Below are 19,871 nucleotides of genomic sequence, written 5' to 3'. Positions count from 1 at the left end.
GGTGCCATATGAATGTAACTTATTTTGCATACTCATTGTGTAATCACCTTGTACAGACCTTAGCAGGTTTTTAATTGTTTTATTGACAGTTTCATGGTTTTAAAAAAGTATATACTCTATTTGTAGAATATATATGTTCAAATATAATTAAATATGAAAAGACAACTCATGGAATGAAAGAAATAAAATACTGGCAAATCATATATTTAAACCAGACACCTAAACCCAGGAATTTTAGGCCAACCCCAACAACATAGTAAGACCTTGTCTCTATAACCAATCATATTTCTGTTTAAGGAACTTGTATACAGACTGTATAAAGAACTCTGATAACACAAATTTTTAAATAACCTAATTTAAATAGGCAAAATATTTCATATTTGATAGATATTTGTATCTCTTCTCCAAAGGAGAGATACAAATGGCCGATAAGCATGTTAAAAGATTTAAATCAAAACAAAAATAAGATTACATTTTATACCCTCTAGTAGAGCTAAAATAAGACAGAAAATAACAAGTGTTGCCAAGGATGTGGAGAAATCAAAACCCTCCTATGCTGCTGGTGGGATTATAAAATGGTGCCACCAATTTGGCAAACAGTTTGGTAGTGTCTCAAAATGTTCAACATAGAGTTACCACATTATCCAGTAAATCCACTCCTATGTACAAACTCGAATTACAAACAGCTATTCACATCAAAACCTGTACATGAATATAGCAGCACTATTTACAAAAGCCAAGAAATAGTAGTAATACAAATGCCCATCAGTTGATAGATGGGTAAACAAAGTGTGGCACATCCATACAATAGAATTATTTAGCCATAAAAAGGAATAAAGGCAGTACTGGTCCATGCTACAATATGGATAAACCTTGAAAGCATTATGTTAGGTGAAAGAAGCAATCACAAAAAAATTACACAGTGTATGATTCTATTTATATAAAACATCCAGAAGAAGGCAGATCCATAAAGAAAAAGTAGATTGGTGGGTGCCAGGGACTGACAGAAGGGAAAATAGTGACTGCTAATCAGTATGGGGTTTTTTCTTTGTGGTGGAAAAAAGTTCTAAAATTAGATTGTAGAAATTGTTGCAAAACTGTGACTATACTCAACTCCACTATATTGTATACTTCATTTTTTTATTTTAATTATTTTTATTTTTTAATTTTTATTACTTTTATTTTTTATTTTTTGTATGTTTAGTAGAGATGGGGTTTCACCATGTTGGCAAGGTTGGTCTTGAGGTCAGCAGCTCAAGTGATCAGCCAGCCTCGGCCTCTCAAAGTGCAGGGATTACAGGCGTGAGCCACCATGCCCGGCCTGAATTGTATACTTTAAAAGGGTAAATTTTATGGTGTGTAAATTACATCTCTGTAATGCTGTTAAACCAATTAACAATATACACCGAAGGTTCTAAAGAGGAATGTGAGGTGGTATTTTTCCATAACAGCATCAAGTTCTATTTAATGTCAGCCCTCACTCACTAAATATATCTCAGTACACATGACTGATAGGTGAATTAACTGAACAGTAAACAAGAAGTGAAATCTGTCTAACATCAATAAAAACAGACCTGGAACTAATCTTTTATCTTGGAAAGCAATTGCTTAAGCTTAAAGACTCCAGAAAGAAATCTACAAGACAGAAACAGCCAACTATTGTTCCCATCCTCAAATTTCAATGGGAAATGCAAGAAAATTAGAATTATCTGGCTCAAGTTACTAGAAATCACACAGTTAAATCTATTTGTGTTCCGGGAAAAAATTGGAAATAATCTATATTTGCATCATAAGTTAAAATTTATATCTATCTATGCTGTTATCAATTATCTAAAATCTAACTTTGAGAATGGTTACAAAGGTCTTCAAATACTGTTTGTGTTCAACTTAGCCGTGAGACAATCAGCTTATAAAAATATACTATTTTAAGATACAACAAATATATTGAATTAAATTTGTCTTGGCATTTGTCTGGCATAGATTACTGAGAAAACTGTATGCATTCTGGAGCTTTCTATTAATATTACTACTAATAAAACCTACCCAACATTTATTGCTGCTTTTAGCCAGTACCAAGTGAAATGCTGGGAATGCCAGTGATGAAGAGAATATATTAATAGGAGATGATCTTCAGAGTCTAACAAAATGGTGGGAAAGATTATTATAAATCAATAGTTCTAAAAATGTGACAAATGTTATAACAGAAGGGAGTTTCAGGAACTCTGTCTGAATGATACCAATTCCAATTGCAGGGTTTTCTGACTGTTTTTATACCTGTAAGATCTTATAACTCTCCAGAAATGGTGTTCAGTCAATATCTGTTGAATTGAAACTCAAAGGCAGGCTTGACATTATTAAAAAACAGAAAATAAAACAGGAAATTAAAAATAGAAAGCAAACTAGAAATACCATTTGACCCAGCCATCCCATTACTGGGGATATACCCAAAGGGTTATAAATCATGCTGCTATAAAGACACATGCACACGTATGTTTATTGCGGCACTATTCACAATAGCAAAGACTTGGAACCAACCCAAATGCCCATCAATGACAGACTGGATTAAGAAAATGTGGCACATATACACCACGGAATACTATGCAGCCATGAAAAAGGAGGAGTTCATGTCCTTTGTAGGGACATGGATGAAGCTGGAAACTAACATTCTGAGCAAACTATTGCAAGGACAGAAAACCAAACACCGCATGTTCTCACTCATAGGTGGGAACTGAACAATGAGAACACTTGGACACAGGAAGGGGAACATCACACACCAGGGCCTGTCATGGGGTGGGGAGATGGGGGAGGGATAGCATTAGGAGATATACCTAATGTAAATGATGAGTTAATGGGTGCAGCACACCAGCATGGCACATGTATACATATGTAACAAACCTGCACGTTGTGCACATGTACCCTAGAACTTAAAGTATAATAATAAAAAAAAAAAGAAAAACTATTATATAGTTTAAAAAACTACCCAAAGAAATGTCTCACAACTCATTTTGTGGTGAACTCTTTAAGAAAAAGCCACTTATGAATTTGCCCTAGAAAATAACAAAGGTATCGAATTGTAGTAGATTTTACTAAAGGCCTGAGACCACTCTCTCTGGGAAATATGTTAACTTTAGAATCAACAAAAACTGACTCTCCCTGTTTAAGGGTTAGTCTGTAAATGTATGCAACAACCATATTCACTTATCTCTAAGGTTGAAACTGTAAATTCAAAATCCAGTGATTATTCAAAATTTGTTCATTAATTCATCTGTTTTTTGCCATTTCCAATTTGTTTTTCTACTGGACCTGATCAAGTGATCCATGCTTGGCATGTAATGTCACTCTGCGACCCTCTGGATTAAAGGTTCCTTGGCAAATTTTGTATTGCACATTGGGAATTCTCCTTGGCCTCCTGGTCTTACAGGGTCATCTTGAGATGAATTGAAAATGTCTACATAATTTATATTTTGTTAGTAAAATGCCCTATAATATGCTACTTGCTACTCCATTCTTGACCTCCTCCATACAAAAAAGTTATTTTAGCTCTAGCCGATCAACATCCTTCATAGTCTATTTTCTGCTCTTCACATTTATGTGAATTTGTTATTTAAGACAACTTGAACTTTGTCTTTTCTTTCTATTGTTACACTTCTAAATTTTCTGCTGGGGCCTTCATTTGAACAGGCAAAAAGGATAAAATTCACTTTAATTTATCTTCAATAAAATGCTGTTTAGTGACATAAAAGTTGTTGGCCTAAAAGCACTGATATCAACCAAGGTCGAAATAGCAATATTAAATTGGGAGCATTACTTAGAGAAGTTGATCTGAACATCAGGAGAATTTCAGAAGCTTGCTTCAAATAAAAATTCTAAGATCTCATCTCAGATCCAGTGGATAAGATCCTGGGTGGGGACAGGAGACACTGTAAATCTGTACTGTAAACAGGCTTCCTAGCCAATTTTTTTTTTTGAGACGGAGTCTCCCTCTGTCACCCAGTCTGGAGTGCAGCGGTGCGATCTTGGCTTACTGCAAGTTCCGCCTCCTGGGTTCAGGTCATTCTCCTGCCTCAGCCTCCCGAGTAGCTGGGACTACAGGTGCCTGCCACCATGTCCGGCTAATTCTTTTTTGTATTTTTAGTAGAGTCGGGGTTTCACCATGTTTGCCAGGATGGTCTCCATCTCCTGACCTTGTAATCCGCCCTCCTTAGCCTCCCAAAGTGCTGGGATTACAGGCGTGAGCCACCATGCCCAGCCCCTAGCCGATTTTTAAGTACAGTAAGTCCTCACTTAATGACATCAACAGGTTCTTGAATACTAAGACTTTAAGTGAACTGATGTATGATGAAAACAATTTTACCATAGGCTAATTGATATAAATGAGAGTTAAGTTACTATGGCTTATTTCTGGTCACAAAAACAGCATCAAAATTCTAAAGACCAAAACACTTTGAATATTAAACATTGAAACAAATGTGAGCTATACATACATTTAAGAAAGACTAATAAAAACAAGTAAAATAATTATTTACCTTCTTACTCCAGTTCAGGGTCATAGGTGGCTGGAGCCCCTCGCAGCCGAGAGCCCCATGCACAGGATGACATCCCATCGCAGGGCACTCACACTCACTCACACTGGGACCACACACAGATCTGCCAGTTCGTTTCACTTGCACAGCTTTGAGATGTGGGAGGAAACAGGAGTACCCGGCAAAAACCAACACAGACAGGTGGAGAATGTGCAGACTCCACACATACAGTGGCCCCAGCCAGAAATCAATTGTTTTTTTTCTTATCAACATGATAACGAATGGGCATTGAACAAAACAATGTTGTTGAAGGATCTACTGTACTACAGTTTGAGGACTAGGACTGTAGGCCCAGATATTTACGTTGCCCCTTTCCAGTAACATCTCTGGATAGCTGTGGCATGTGCCCAGCTGGGTGGTGGACTGGGAAGGTGAGGGTGGGTGGAGGGTGTGGCTAATGGTTCTTAGCAGAGTCAGAGGCCTGAAGCTGTTCAGGGAGCACTGTCCTGTTGTGTGGGCCTCTTGCCCACTTGCCCCAACCAGGTACAGCAGCTCTGCTTTTGTCTGATCTATACACTGAGATTCCCTCAGATTTATCTCATCAAAGGGTTCTGCTAAAAACAAATCTGAAAAATCAATGTAGGGCATTGAAAGTAGGCTAATAGGCTCTGGTGTCAGAAGAGCTGGGTGCTGGCGCCTCTCTTGGCATGCCTCATCTGATGGGTTTTTTGCTAGTAGGTAAGGTCGATACCTTCATTTGCAAAATGGTTACAACCCCATACCTAGCTTACGGGGTGATTGAGGGAATCAAATCAGATAACTCAAGGTATCTGACACAAGGAATGATAATCAAGATTTATTATGTTTGAGGGTACGACTGCGCATAAGGGTAGACACATTTTAACTCTTCGCGTTATGGGACAGAACCACTGTAATTCATTTTTGCCCAATACAAGATCACACTTAAACATTCCAACTTAATAAAGAGCCTTTGGAGGAAGAAGGAGAAGGGGAGGAGAAAGGGAAAACAACTCACCGATACAAATGCTTGAGATTTGGTTTCATTCAACTGAAGTTGCAATTTCTTTTCATTGTCATAGACCCCATAGAGTCTTTTGGACCAGGTTTGAGGCACTCTGCTTTTGAATTTTAATGAACTATATAGAGCAAATATCCTTTGTAAGTCTAGGACCAGGCAGCTGCAGTTGTAGAAGATGACACCGAGTTCTTTCATCTGTGAAATTAAAATTGAAAGCATCAATGCCACATGTGTCTTACGCTGTTATTTTCAGAAAAAAAATGAATGCATAAGAATGAGGTAGTTATGACATCTCTTTTCTTGCATTTGAAGTAAGTAGATGTGGTTACATTATGATACATAGAGGTGACATGTTACAAAAATGCTAAATATTCAAGTAAAATTTTGCTGGTTTTTTTTTGTAGTAGGTCTCTTGCAGATAATTTTCTTATATTCATCTATACTTTTCATATCATAAAAAAATAGTGTTGTTTCCTTAACACTATTTTGTTTTGTATGAATCATTAAATCAGGTGGCAAGAAAAAGGTCGATTTTAATTGCAACATAACAGAATGGCTGGAATCATGGATTCTGGAGTCAGACTGCCTGGATTTAGGTTCTGTTAATAGCTCCACAACTTTCTAGCTGTGCGACTTTGAACAACATACTTAATTTCTGGGCCTCAGCTTCTTCTTCCATAAAATAGAGATAATAGTATTTATTTCATATGTTGCTATGAGAATTAAAGTGGTTAATAAATATAAGAAGCTAAGAACAGTGTCTATCACATGGTAATCACTAGCAGTATGTTAGTAATTATTATTCTTATTAACGTTCCACAAGCCTTAAGAGTAATAGACCAATAGAATCTTAAAAGACCACAGAGATCATTTTGTCCACCTCTCTCAAGGGATGGATGAGGAAAGTAAAGCTCACACAAATAAATAAAAATATTAGCCCCAAGTTAGAGATTTAGTCAGTGGTAAATTAAGAATTGAGTGCAGGTTTTCTGACCCCTAATCAAATACACTCAGGAACACAGCTATACTGGCTTCAGTTGAGTCCAGTATCGCTTTGCAAAAATTACAGATGATTTTTAATTTAGTCAATGAAACTATACAATGTGAAATTTTGGTCATTAAGGAACAGCACACAAAAATACATGCTTTCTATGACTTGAACACCCAGTGAGGGGTTATTAGGGAAACCTTGGCTCTCTCAAGTCCTGGGGTCCACTGATAGTAAACTCCCTTTTTACCCCTTCCTTAAGCCCCTCGCCAAGACTCTTTACTCAGGATGATAGGAGAGGTCGTCTACCATGTATGAACCTATCTCTCTTTGCTCTGAGGACTTCCCAGTACAACATGCCCTGAGATCTTTCCATGTTCCTCTGTACAGATCTGTCATCCTTTTCCAGCTCCCCGGTAACCACAGGATAGATGGACACAAGTTGTTTAACCCACTGATGGACTTCATCCCTATACTTTCCCTAATGCAAAAAATAAAACAATGAGCATCCCGTATACCTTTGTGTGCCTTTAATAGAGACTCCTAGAATGAAATGTACAGACACATTAAGGACTATTCGTGGTTAAGTGAAAGGAGATAGAGCAGGTAGGACATATCAGGCATGTGCAAAGGCACGGAGGCTAACCAAGGAGGTGAAAGACCTCTACAAAATACTGCCAAAAGAATAGATGACACAAACAAATGGAAACACATCCCATGCTCATGGATGGATAGAATCAATATCGTGAAAATGACCATACTGCCAAAAGTAATCTACAGATTCAATGCAATTCCCATCAAAATACCACCATCCTTCTTCACAGAACTAGGAAAAACAATTATAAAATTCATATGGAACCAAAAACAGCCCGCATAGCCAAAGCAAGACTAAGCAAAAAGAACAAATCTGGAGACATCACATTACCTGATTTCAAACTATACTATAAGGCCATAGTCACCAAAACAGCATGTTACTGTTATAAAAATAGGTGCATAGACCAATGGAACAGAATAGAGAACCCAGAAATAAGCCCAAATACTTACAGCCAACTGATCTTTGACAAAGCAAACAAAAACATAAAGCGGGGAAAGGACACCCTATTCAACAAATGGTGCTGGGATAATTGGCAAGACTGTAGGAAAATGAAACTGGATCCTCATTTCTCACCTTGTACAAAAATCAACTCAAGGTGGATCAAGGACTTAAATCTAAGACCTGAAACCATAAAGATTCTAGAACATAACATTGGAAAACCCCTTCTAGACATTGGCTTAGGCAAAGATTTCGTGACCAAGAACCCAAAAGCAAATGCAATAAAAACAAAAATAAATAGCTGGGAGTTAATTAAACTAAAGAGCCTTTGCACGGCAAAAGGAACAGTCAGAAGAATAAACAGACAACTCACAGACTGGGGGAAAATCTTCACAATCTATACATCTGACAATGGACTAATATCAAGAATTTACAATGAACTCAAATTAGCAAGAAGAAAACAAACCCCATAAAAAAGTAGGCTAAGGACATGGATAGACAATTCTCAAAAGAAGGTATGCAAATGGCCAACAAACATATGAAGGAATGCTCAACATCACTAATGATCAGGGAAATGCAAACCAAAACCACAATGTGATACCACCTTACTCCTGCAAGAATGGCCATAATCAAAAAATCAGAAAATAATAGATGTTGGTGTGGATGTGGTGAACAGGGAACCCTTCTACACTGCTGGTGGGAATGTAAACCAGTACAACTACTATGGAAAACTGTGGAGATTCCTTAAAGAACTAAAGTAGAACTATCATTGGATTCAGCAATCCCTCTACTGGTATCTACCCAGAGGAAAAGAAATCATTATACGAAAAAGATTCTTGTACATGCATGTTTATAGCAGCACTGTTTGCAACTGCAAAAATGTGGAGCCAACCCAAATGCCCATCAATCAACGAGTGGATAAAGAAACTGTGGTATATATGCATATGTTGGAATACTACTCAGCCATAAAAAGGAATGAACTAATGGTATTCACAGCAACCTGGATGGGATTGGGGCCTATTATTCTAATGGAAGCAACTCAGGAGTGGAAAACCAAACATCATATGTTCTCACTCGTAAGTGGGAGCCAAACTATGAGGATGCAAAGGCATAAGAATGATACAACAGATTTTGGGGACTAGCGAGAAATGGGGGAAAGGAAGGGGGTGAGGGACCAAAGGTTACAAATTGGGTTCAATGTACACTGCTTGGGTGATGAGTGCACCAAAATCTCACAAATCACCACTAAAGAACTTGTGTAATCAAATACCACCAGTTGCTCAAAGACTTATGGAATATAAATAAATAAATAATAAATATAACTAAATCAATGCTATTCAAGCCTAGTAGAGCCAGAGATAGGCTCCCATGAAAGTAGATATCAAGGGAATCATTTGACTTTTGAGTCCAAAAGGCAAATTCAGTGGCCATAATTCACTTTTACTATGTTCAGATCTCTTTGATTTCCTTTGGTGTCTCCACATCAGACCCGTGGTGTTTTCAGGTTGTTTGCTCGCACATGGCAAACATTAATGCTTGGAAAACTATTCAAAGCTTGGATGAGAATATGCTATTTAAAGTCGGGCATGGGAGGATTGTTTGTTCAAAAGCAGTCTGGGCAACAGAGTGAGACCCTATCTCTACAAAAAAAAAAAAAAAAAAAGAGCTTGGTGTGGAGGCACAAAACTGTAATCCCAGCCACTTGGGAGACCAAGGTGGGAGGATCTCTTGAGCTCAGGAGTTCAAGGCTGCAGTGAACAGTGATTGCCCTACTGCACTCTAGCCTGGACAATAGAGCAAGATCCTGTCAGAAAGGAAAGAAAGAAAGAGAAAGAAATAAAACCATGCTATTTCCCTATCCACCTTGTTTCTCAGGAGTATTTGTCTGCTAATCTTCATGTGGACTTGTCTGCTAATCTTCATGTGGACGTTTGCCCTCTCTACTGAGGCTGGGGCAAATGAAAGCCAAAGGCAGTGGCTGTGGATCAAAGCAGCTGCCCCTCCCACACTCCCTGCTGACTTTCTCCTGATGTGTAGAATGATATTAAATGAAGTAGTCACAGCACGTTCAGGCTGCTGTTGAAGACGAAAATCAAGCAAACAAAAACAACTATTGCAAGCTCCACCGATCTGAAGAAAGACACCTGCTCTTCAATATGATAGGACGCGATTATTCTGGATAACTTTTATTTTGAAAATTGACACCCAGAAGAGTACCAGGATGCCAACTCTGATAGCTCCTCCCTGGCCAGGGGGCACAGGAACTAGAGAGAGACCATTATGGCCTAGTTAGGACATAGCAAGTCACCTATGGAGCAGGCTGTGGAGACAGACTAGGCAAGGCACTTCAGCTCTTCACTTTCTCCATCCAAAGATTGGTATATTTCATAAGATTGCTGTGAAGAATAAATGAAAAGGTGCAGGCAAATATTAGCTCAGTGCCTGGCTCAAACCACATTAGCTAATGGAAAATTGGGAAAAGTAACATAAAAATGCTTCTGTAATGGCACCATAATTCTGAGTGATGTTTGACCCTTTAGGTAGGATCAGATGGAGGGAAGAATATGAACATTCTCACCATGTGTCTACCCCAAGACTCTCCTTATAAACCACTGATCACCATCAAGATGCAAGTGGGCACCGTCTCCCTGGGCACTGCCTAGATTTTCTCCGGTTTTTAATAACTTTATTCTAAACAAAGATTTAGTGTTGCATTTCCCCTGTCGCATAAACTAAGCTGCAGGCTTGCTGTGAGGTTTTATTTGCAACCCCTGACATCATTCCATTCTGTGGCTACATTACAGCTTTAGGAGCTGGAGGAAGGGAGGACGCCAACCACTGCCTTCTAGAGACGTAAAGAGAATTAAATTTCCTCCGAATATCTTCCTCTCTACCCTAGAATGACTCAAGCCCATTTCTAGTTTTACATATTAGTTCAGGCTGCTGTTGACGATGGAAAACAAACAAACAAAACAGAACAAAACTGGCTTTTGTTTTGCAGCTTTTTCACCCAGAGCAAGAAATTCAGGACAGATTTATGACAAATTTTAAAATGCTGGCAATGGGAAAAATAATATAGAGTTCTGGGCTTCTGATGAATTTCTATGATAATCTATGTCTAGATTATCAAAGGGAAAAGAAGCTGAAGGTCTGATTGATTTGCTGACAAATTCTTAATTTTTAAAAATAAATGTAAGGGGTACGAGGCAGTTTCGTCACGTGGATATTTTGCTCAGTGGTGAAGTGGGGACTTTTATCGTAACCATCATCACCTGGATATTGTACTCATTAAGTAATTTCTCATCCTTCATCCCGCTCCCATGCTCTCACCCTTCTGAATCTCCAATGTCGATTATTCTACTCTCTATGTCCATGTGTACACACTATTTAGCTTCCACTTATAAGCGATAATGTGTGGTGCTTGATTTTGCATTTCTAAGTTGTTTCACTTAAGATAATGGCCTCCAGTTCCATCCATGTTGCTATAAAAGACATTATTTCATTGTTTTTCGTGGCTAAATAGTATTCCATTGTGTATATATACCATATTTTCTTTATCCAGTCATCTGTTGATGAACATCTTTTTTTCGTTTTGTTTTTTATTTTGAGATGGAGTCTCGCTTTGTCGCCCAGGCTGGAGTGCAATGGAGTGATCTTGGCTCACTGCAAACTCTGCCTCCCAGGTTCAAGTGATTCTCCTGCCTCGGCCTCCCTATTAGCTGTGACTACAGGCTCCCGCCACCACATGTAGCTGATCTTTGTATTTTCAGTAGAGAGACGGGGTTTCACCACGTTGGCCAGGCTGGTCTCAAACTCCTAACCTCAGGTGATCCACCCACCTTGGCCTCCCAAAGTGCTGGGATTACAGGCATGAGCCACTGCACCAGGCCTGTTGATGAACACTTTGATTCCACATCTTTGCTACTGTGAATTGTGCTATGAAAAACATACAAAGGCACCTGTCTTTTTGATATAATGACTTCTTTTGCTTTGTGTAGATACACAGTAGTGGGATTGCTGCATCGAATGGTAATTCTATTTTTAGCTCTTTGAGAAATCTCCACACTGTTTCCATAGAGGTTGTATTAACTTAAATTCCCACCAACAGTGTATAAGGATTCCCTTTTCTCCATACCCTCACAAACATCTATTTTTTTTTTTTTTTTTTTTTTTGAGACGGAGTCTCGCTCTGTCGCCCAGGCTGGAGTGCAATGGCCGGATCTCAGCTCACTGCAAGCTCCGCCTCCCAGGTTCCCGCCATTCTCCTGCTTCAGCCTCCCGAGTAGCTGGGACTACAGGCGCCGCCACCACGCCCGGCTAGTTTTTTGTATTTTTTAGTAGAGATGGGGTTTCACGGTGTTCGCCAGGATGGTCTGGATCTCCTGACCTCGTGATCCACCCGTCTCGGCCTCCCAAAGTGCTGGGATTACAGGCTTGAGCCACCGCGCCCGGCCACATCTATTATTTTTTGAATTTTAAATAGTTATCTGAGGACTTGCCAGGGATCAGCCCTCTGCCTGGTGATAGGTTGCTCAGCCCTGTCCAGCCTCCGTGGCCGACCACACGCCAGAGAGCATCCTGATGGGCTGCTCTGACTTCCTAGTTCAATCACACAGTTGATTTATGCAGTCAAAAATAAGTTAAATGATTGACTGAATGGTTCAACCGTTTGAATAAAATCATCCTGAAAAAGCTGGATATTTATACCTAATTATTCTTTAGAAGAGATCGATTTCTTTTCTTACAAAGTGGGCATATTGTTAGTGATGAACCCATGGAGCAGAGACAGGCTTAATTAAGGTCTCAACAACTGTAGTCCACTGTCAAGAAGCTGTTATCAGCATAGTTATTTTATTGAAAACTCAAGTTATGGCCGGGCGCGGTGGCTCACGCCTGTAATCCCAGCACTTCGGGAGGCCAAGGCGGGCAGATCACTAGATCAAGAGATGGAGACCATCCTGGCCAACATGGTGAAATCTCATCTCTACTAAAAATACAAAAAGATTAGCTGGGTGTGGTGGCACATGCCTGTAGTCCCAGCTACTCGGGAGGCTGAAGCAGAAGAATCGCTTGGACCCGGGAGGCAGAAATTGCAGTGAACTGAGATCGTGCCACTGCACTCCAGCCTGGCAACAGAGTGAGACTCCGCCTCAAAAACAACAACAACAACAAAACTCAAGTTATGTCAGTGGTTCCATTCTCTCTCTTGCACTATGACATTTTGAAGTACGGGGGACTTTGGTGGAAGTGTTTGGGTTTCATACAATCCAAGGAGATGTTATCAATCTACTACATAGGGAGAACTAACAAGAGAAGCAATGCTAATTAATTATAGTGCTTGATGTGTGCACCAGGTACTGTTCTCAAGGCTTCATATGTCTACATGCATTTAAACCTCACAATCCATTTCACAGTAAGAAAACCGAGGTACAAAGAGATTAAGGGTCTTCAAGAAAGCTGAAAGAATACTCAAAAACTAGTTTAATGTTTCATCTTCAGGAAGGATTATTTGCCAAGTGAAGCACTGGCAAGTCTAGGCATTCCCTGTGGGTGGGGGCCAGGTCCTACTTGCCATGTGCTTGTCCTCCTCTTTCTGCCCAGGTGTTTTGGGTTTCAAAATAGGAATTAGGAGATACACGTAATTACACCAGAAAAATATTTTTCTTTTTCTTTTTTTTTTGAGATGGAGTCTCACTCTGTCACCCAGGCTGGAGTGCAGTGGCACAATCTCGGCTCACTGCAACCTTTGCCTCCTGGGTTCAAGCAATCCTCCTGCCTCAGCCTCCCGAGTAGCTGGGATTACAGGAGCCCGCCACCATGCCTGGCTAATTTTTTATTTTTAGTACAGATGGGGTTTCACCATCTTGGCCAGGATGGTCTCGATCTCCTGACCTCAGGTGATCTGCCCACCATGGCCTCCCAAAGTGCTGGGATTACAGGCGTGAGCCACCACACCCAGACTTTTATTTCTTATTTTGTCAAAATTAGCGAAAGGTGGTCATCAAAGAGAACGCAGTAAGTGGGGGGAAAGCAATCATTTTTAGCTAGGTCATGAGAGGCAGCACAAAGGGAGACAGAGTTGGTTTGGTGGGTTTTACTGGTAATGCAGAAACCAGTGCGGGTGTCTGATGGATGCTGTTGTCATCAGAATGGAGAGAGGAGAGGTATTAGCACCGTTCTTTGCTGTAATTCAGAATGATTAATACAAGTTAGCTCAAGCACAGCTCCATTTATCATTTACAGATGCCCAGTTTGTTGTTTCCATGATTTTATAGAAAGGTGAACAAGTATTTCTTTAATTTTCTCGACAAAGACCAAAGAACTTGCAACTGGGAGCAGCTCACATGCATCCAGTTAGCTGCTGATTTATATTCTGAGTTACTGCAGGAAATTTAATTACTAGGAGCTCTAAATTGATTTTGTTTCTGCCCTTGAGGTGAAATTTTTGTTACGGGGGATAGAAAATCAAGAATTGAATCTTGGGAGCTGAAAGCAGCCTCCTGCTCAGAAATGTGCTTACTCTCCCGCCCCTTCATTCCCACAGTGGGTGGTTTATACCACTTAACTTCTTGATGTCTTATTTTCTATGTCTACCACATGGGAATCATAATGCCTGCCAGAAGGAACATGACTAATTGAAGAGACAGGGGAGGATGTTAGAAACTTAGAGAACAGTTAGCTCAACCTTATTTCAAAATTAGGGATACTGATGAGGCAGCAGAACAGGGTCTGGAGGAAGGGAACCTAAGGCTGATTTGAATCGAAAGGAAAACTCCACCTCTCCACTCCCAAGTAACAAAAGGATCAGAGGCTATTCCCTTTGCAACTGCCCTTCCTTCCCACCCCTGCTTCTTCCCAACCCCCCACCCCCCACCCCCCACACCTTTTCTCTATATCACACAAGAGAAATGGAAAGTACCTCTGACTGGCCCCCTCCCACAACCAATCACACGGGTCAGCAGCCTAGTCTTCATTTGAATAGGGGTCTAACTTTGTGACTTCACTTCAGCCTCTGATTGGTCACCTTCCCCAACCAATCAGACATTTGCATAGGGTGTAACTTTGTAACTTCCCTTTAGCTGCTGATTGGTTGCGGGCCACTACTTCATTTATGTAGGGTGTAAACATATAACCAATGGGAAACCTCTAGAGGGTATTTATACCCCAGAAAATTCTGTAACCAGCACTCTTGAGCTGCTTGCTTGAGCCCGCTCCTACTTTGTGGAATATACTTTTGTTTCAATAAATCTGTGGTTTTTCTTTCATTGCTTTGTTTGTGCATTTTGTCCAATTCTTTGTTCAAAACACCAAGAACCTGGACACCCTCCACCGGTAACATTGAGACGACGAAAGGGGAAGCAACTAACAAGATCACAGAATAATGTCCCTTCATTCTTCCTTTCCTTGTTTCTTTCTTCCTTCCTTCCTTCCTTCCTTTCCTTTCCTTTCCTTTCCTTTCCTTTCCTTTCCTTTCTTCCTTTCACTTTAGTCAATTCTTCATCTTTTATAAGGATCTAAAAACGTTCTAAAGGACAATTATTCACTTGGCATCTTTGAATTCTAGCTAGAAGGAATTCACACAACAATTCTTGGCTTTATCTAGGCAAAGGAAAATCAATAGATAAAACCTTGAGTAGAGTAACTGGAGAATATTAATGGGAGGCATCTTAAAGGAATGGGGCCTGAGAGTGAAATGAGATGAAGCAAATTGGAAACGCATATCAGTTATTTCTTGCAGTACTTTAATTTCATCATACTTTTTTAAGACAGTTGAAAATGATGCCAAAATGCCATCAAGGCTCCTCCTGACCTTTCTGCTTTCTGTCTTCTTAGCTTCTTAACGAGCAGTGAGGAAGTTGAGGTCATTCCAGTTTCAGTGGGTTGTATTTGATTCCCTTTTCAAATCCCTCGAAGAATCTATTCTTTTGACAAAATACTGGGCAACCCTTTCAGGTTTGTAAAATAAACGCCCCACCCCACTTATGCACAGGATATTAACAGAAATGTGCGTATTACCCATTAAGCTTGTTTTTATTTAGGACAAGATGAAATAATGGGTAGAATAAATATTTCCTAATGGGAAATTTGCCACAGCCGTACTATGCTGAACATGGCTGATCTCTGAAGCTAAGCAGGGTCGGGCCTGGTTAGCCCTTGGATGGGAAGCTGACTGGGGAAGACTGGGTGATGTAGGCTTCAGTTTTTTTTTTTTTTTTTTTTTTTTTTAATAATTAGAAAAAGAAAATTTTAAAAAGTATAAATCTCAGGCTACTTTTCTTTACAGCCAAGTCATCAAATAATGGGAGGCATGGACACATGGATGGAATTTAGTGGGTTTCCATTTGTAGATTATAATTCATAAGACACGTTTATAGTCTTCAGAGTCTAGGAGAGACCTTGAAGCAGAGAAATGCTGTAAAAATATTCAGAAAAGGGGGCTCTTCCTCTTGCCCCAGAGAAATGTTTTTACTTCTGTGTGTTGCTTCTGATTCATTCCTCTGTGATTCAGAGCATTGCTCACTGGACTTCTCCTCCTCGACAATGCCCTCCGTAGCAGCACTGCTTTTCCCACACTTACGCCCCAGCAGTGGGAGCAACAAGGGCAGGTCTAGCCTTTTGAAAGGAAACCTGGCATCTAGATTCCCAGCACCATTGGTTCTCATAGCTTCCCTGTCCGTGAAGTTCCAGAAACATTGCAGAATGATGAAAGAAGACAGTGCTTCTCCTCTTGTCTGGATGACCACTGGGTTAGCCTGCAACCCTGAGTGCAATCGCTGTCCATCCAGAAAGTTTTATCTGTCTTAGTGGCTAGAGCAAGGACTCAGGATTCAATTCCAGTTCTCCAGCCTTCTTGACTTTAGACAAGTCCCTTAATCTTTTGTGTTTGTAACTGACAAATTCCTTAGCATTTCTGTAAAGTGGGGTAGTAATAAAATTCACAGGGTTGTTGGGATAATTAGACAATTTATTGTGTGTGTGTATGTATACAGACACATGTATATATACACATGTGTACATATACAGACGTTTATATCTGGACATAAGTATATATGTATATATGTACAATCCGCTTAGGACAATGTCTGCAAATGTAACAGCATTTGCAGTTATTAACAGCAGCAATATTATAACCAACCAGACATCAGGAGTTACACTGAGGCACAAGAGCTGGAGTGCACACTTTTGCCATACCTTCTGCCGCACTTACACTCTCCAGGAAAAGGATCATGGACATGCAGTGACCTGCTGCACCCTGCATATGAAAATTACAAATGCACTTGCCATTGTCTGTTGCTGCCTGACTCAAACAGATTTCCCTTCCTTCTCTTTCTAATTTCAAGCAGGAAACTTGCCCATCTACCTGTTTTCCATTTTTCAGCATTGGATGCTAGGAAAACACATGCAGAGAGGCTTCATAGGATTATTGATGGAAAGATACCAGAGGTGTAAAGCTATCTTCACTTGTAATGAAAATAGTTAATAAGGCTGTCCCAAATACAATCTAGGGTCATGACTGAATCTCAATTCATGTTGTAACTTGGTCTTCCTTGTCTCCATCGTGACTTTGAGATCCACCCTCTCCCTCTCTCGGGGTTTCTACTTTGCCCAGGGCTTTGGCCCAAAGATTAAGTACTTCTACCGTTTTGGAAGCATTAAAAAGCATGACTTGCTCCTCCTTTCTACTTCTCACTGACTTACTCCTCCTGTGGCAGGAAGATTAACCTCCCTGGCGAGACTAAGGAATGAATTTAGCATGCAGAGCATCGGCTCTCCTTCTTTAGAGCAGCCTGTTTCCCTGAATGTGTTCGTCGGGGGTGGGAGGGAGGGTGGGGGAAGAAAGAGCAGCCTGGTCTTTGATTGTTTTGTCCCTGCCCTCTGTGGGGACATGCACAACCTGCAGATTTGCAGCTGTGACTCCTTCCACTTTGGCAAGTTCAATTCTGGAAATAGGAGGCACAATTTGACCACACATCTAAACTGCGTTTTCCATTCTGGCTTCATGAGTAACGAACTGACAGTTTGTTCCCATGAATTTGAATCAGGTGTGAACACTCCAAGGTACTTCCATAAGCAAAACATTCAGTTAGAATTTTATAAAGGCGATATTGACCTTTGTGCTGTATCATAATGTACTCTTGAATGACACCTGTTGCTTGTAGGCTGGTCGTATTTTTCGTTTTCGTTTTTACCATACCCTCCCCATAGTGCTTTGCATGGAGCAGCTGCTCAAGGTGTTCCAACATCGTTTGAGAAATTGATATTCTAAACTCACAGTATGGGCCTGAGTTTAGAAATACAACTGAGATGAACTGAATCCTTGTCTAATCCTTTTGTTAATTTCTAGAGCTAAACTCCCACAAAACACCCAAAGCACTACTCTGTTGAGCCTATGGTACCATGTTTGTGTTTCTGTGGTGCATCTGACTCCTTTCAATATATATCCAACCAACATCTCTTTCAAACTTGATATGGGAATGCTTTAGAAAGTGTCAATATCTGGCCAGGCATGGTGGCTCACGCCTGTAATCCCAGCACTTTGGGAGGCCGAGGCGGGTGGATCACGAGGTCAGGAGATCGAGACCATACTGGCTAACACGGTGAAACCCCATCTCTACCGAAAATACAAAAAATTAGCCGGGCGTGGTGGCGGCGCCTGTAGTCCCAGCTACTCGGGAGGCTGAGGCAGGAGAATGGCGGAAACCCGGGGGGCGGACCTTGCAGTGAGGGGAGGTCGTGCCACTGCACTCCAGCCTGGGCGACAGAGCGAGACTCCGTCTCAAAAAAAGAAAAAGAAAGTGTCAATATTCAAAAACAGGGTAAGATTTGAAATCTGGGAACCTTATGCAACAATTTCCCATTAAAGGGATCAATATACTTGCAAAGTGATTGTCTCAAATCAATGTTTCAGTTAATGGAAGCAAGTCATCTTATGTATCCGGAATGGGAGACAGTCCAATAGCTGCTTGGCAACTGGTTGGTCAAAGGCTACAAAATACAGAACATTTCACTGGGCTCGAACAGGGATAGGTGTGTGGGGCTAAGAAGACTTACACAAACAGTTTACTGTTTCCCCATGAATATAACCTGTGGAGTCCTAATGAGGAAAAAGAAGTCAGGCTGGCAGCAGCAGGGGAAAACAGAAAGAAAAAGGAGATAAGCTACAAATCTGCCTTTCTTCATGGCCCAGGACACATGGCCCTCCTGGGCAAATAACTCACAATCCTCCTGTACCCCGCTATCATCAGACACTCAGCTGATCGGGAAATGCAAGTTAGCTCACCGTAACTTTGGCATTATCATTGCTGTATGAAGCCCTCTCCAGCACACAGCACAAGTACCATCCTATAAAATCCCCAGTAACCCTTCTCTCATTACAGTCAGCTCCTCTCTTGCTGGCCTGCCCACTGCTTCCTTGCAACATACTTTCCTACTTTCTCTAATAAATCTGCCTTTCTTTACCTACAACGGTCTTGGTAAATTCTTATTCCCTCCCATGCTACCAGCCCCAGATAGTCGCTACCTGTGACACAACCAATGTTGTCTTAAAAAACAGCCACAATAATAACACGTTTTAGGGACATCTTATTTGGAACCAGACTGACAATCTGATGGGGTGGAAATGTTCCCGGCAATCTTGTAGGAGGAAATTTCTTGAAGATTTTCCATTAGGCAGCCCAGTGTGGTTTGAACTTGCAAGATTCTTTGGGGAGAACCATCCTATAAAGTACAGCCAAGTGTACCATGAGCAGCAGGGCAATAGGATCCCATTGATCATAAACCTGGGCTGAGAGCATCTTCAAAATTGCATCAAAGCCACAGAGACACTAAATACCAATGGCAGAGAAAGCTGCTCCTTAAGTATCACCTGATGGAAAAAATGAAAGTAATGCCACTGAATGTGGGGGGAAAAAAAAAGAAAAGGCCAGATGCTTTGTTTGCCCATTTGAAAATTCTCATTTGGACTGAAAATGAAAGTTTAATTATTCAGTTCTTTCCACATGCTTATGGGTTACTAAGATATGGCTGTCATCAATAATTGAAATGAATTAGCTGTCTGAGGGTAGTTATAGCACAGAAAGCAGTCTGGCAACCAAACATTACCAGAACAATGTGTGCATCCCACATCTAATTATAAAATGATAATTTTGCCAATCTTACAAGCAATGCAATTTTTATATAAAGGTGACAACTGCTTAGTTCATAGACTGGTATCCCGGATTTATAAATAATTCAGTTTAATCCAATAACTAAATACTGAGCATCTCTCACATACAAGGCACTGTATTA

The 19,871-nt window shown here is 40.5% G+C and overlaps 1 protein-coding gene across 6 annotated transcripts in view; it reads right to left on the bottom strand.

Moving 5' to 3' along the window:
• PLD5 (phospholipase D family member 5) overlaps window positions 1–19,871 on the bottom strand; it is a 421,542-nt gene that overhangs the window by 33,152 nt on the left and 368,519 nt on the right. For all 6 annotated transcript variants that reach the window (XM_005539658.5, XM_074025901.1, XM_074025909.1 and 3 more), the window contains one exon: window positions 5,560–5,757. In XM_005539658.5, coding sequence (XP_005539715.1) covers window positions 5,560–5,757 — 198 coding nt within the window. The remainder of the gene's footprint in view (window positions 1–5,559; window positions 5,758–19,871) is intronic.

The sequence above is a fragment of the Macaca fascicularis genome, chromosome 1, assembly GCF_037993035.2.
Source record: "Macaca fascicularis isolate 582-1 chromosome 1, T2T-MFA8v1.1".
Taxonomy (NCBI): domain Eukaryota; kingdom Metazoa; phylum Chordata; class Mammalia; order Primates; family Cercopithecidae; genus Macaca; species Macaca fascicularis.
This window is presented reverse-complemented; position numbering and strand designations above follow the sequence as displayed.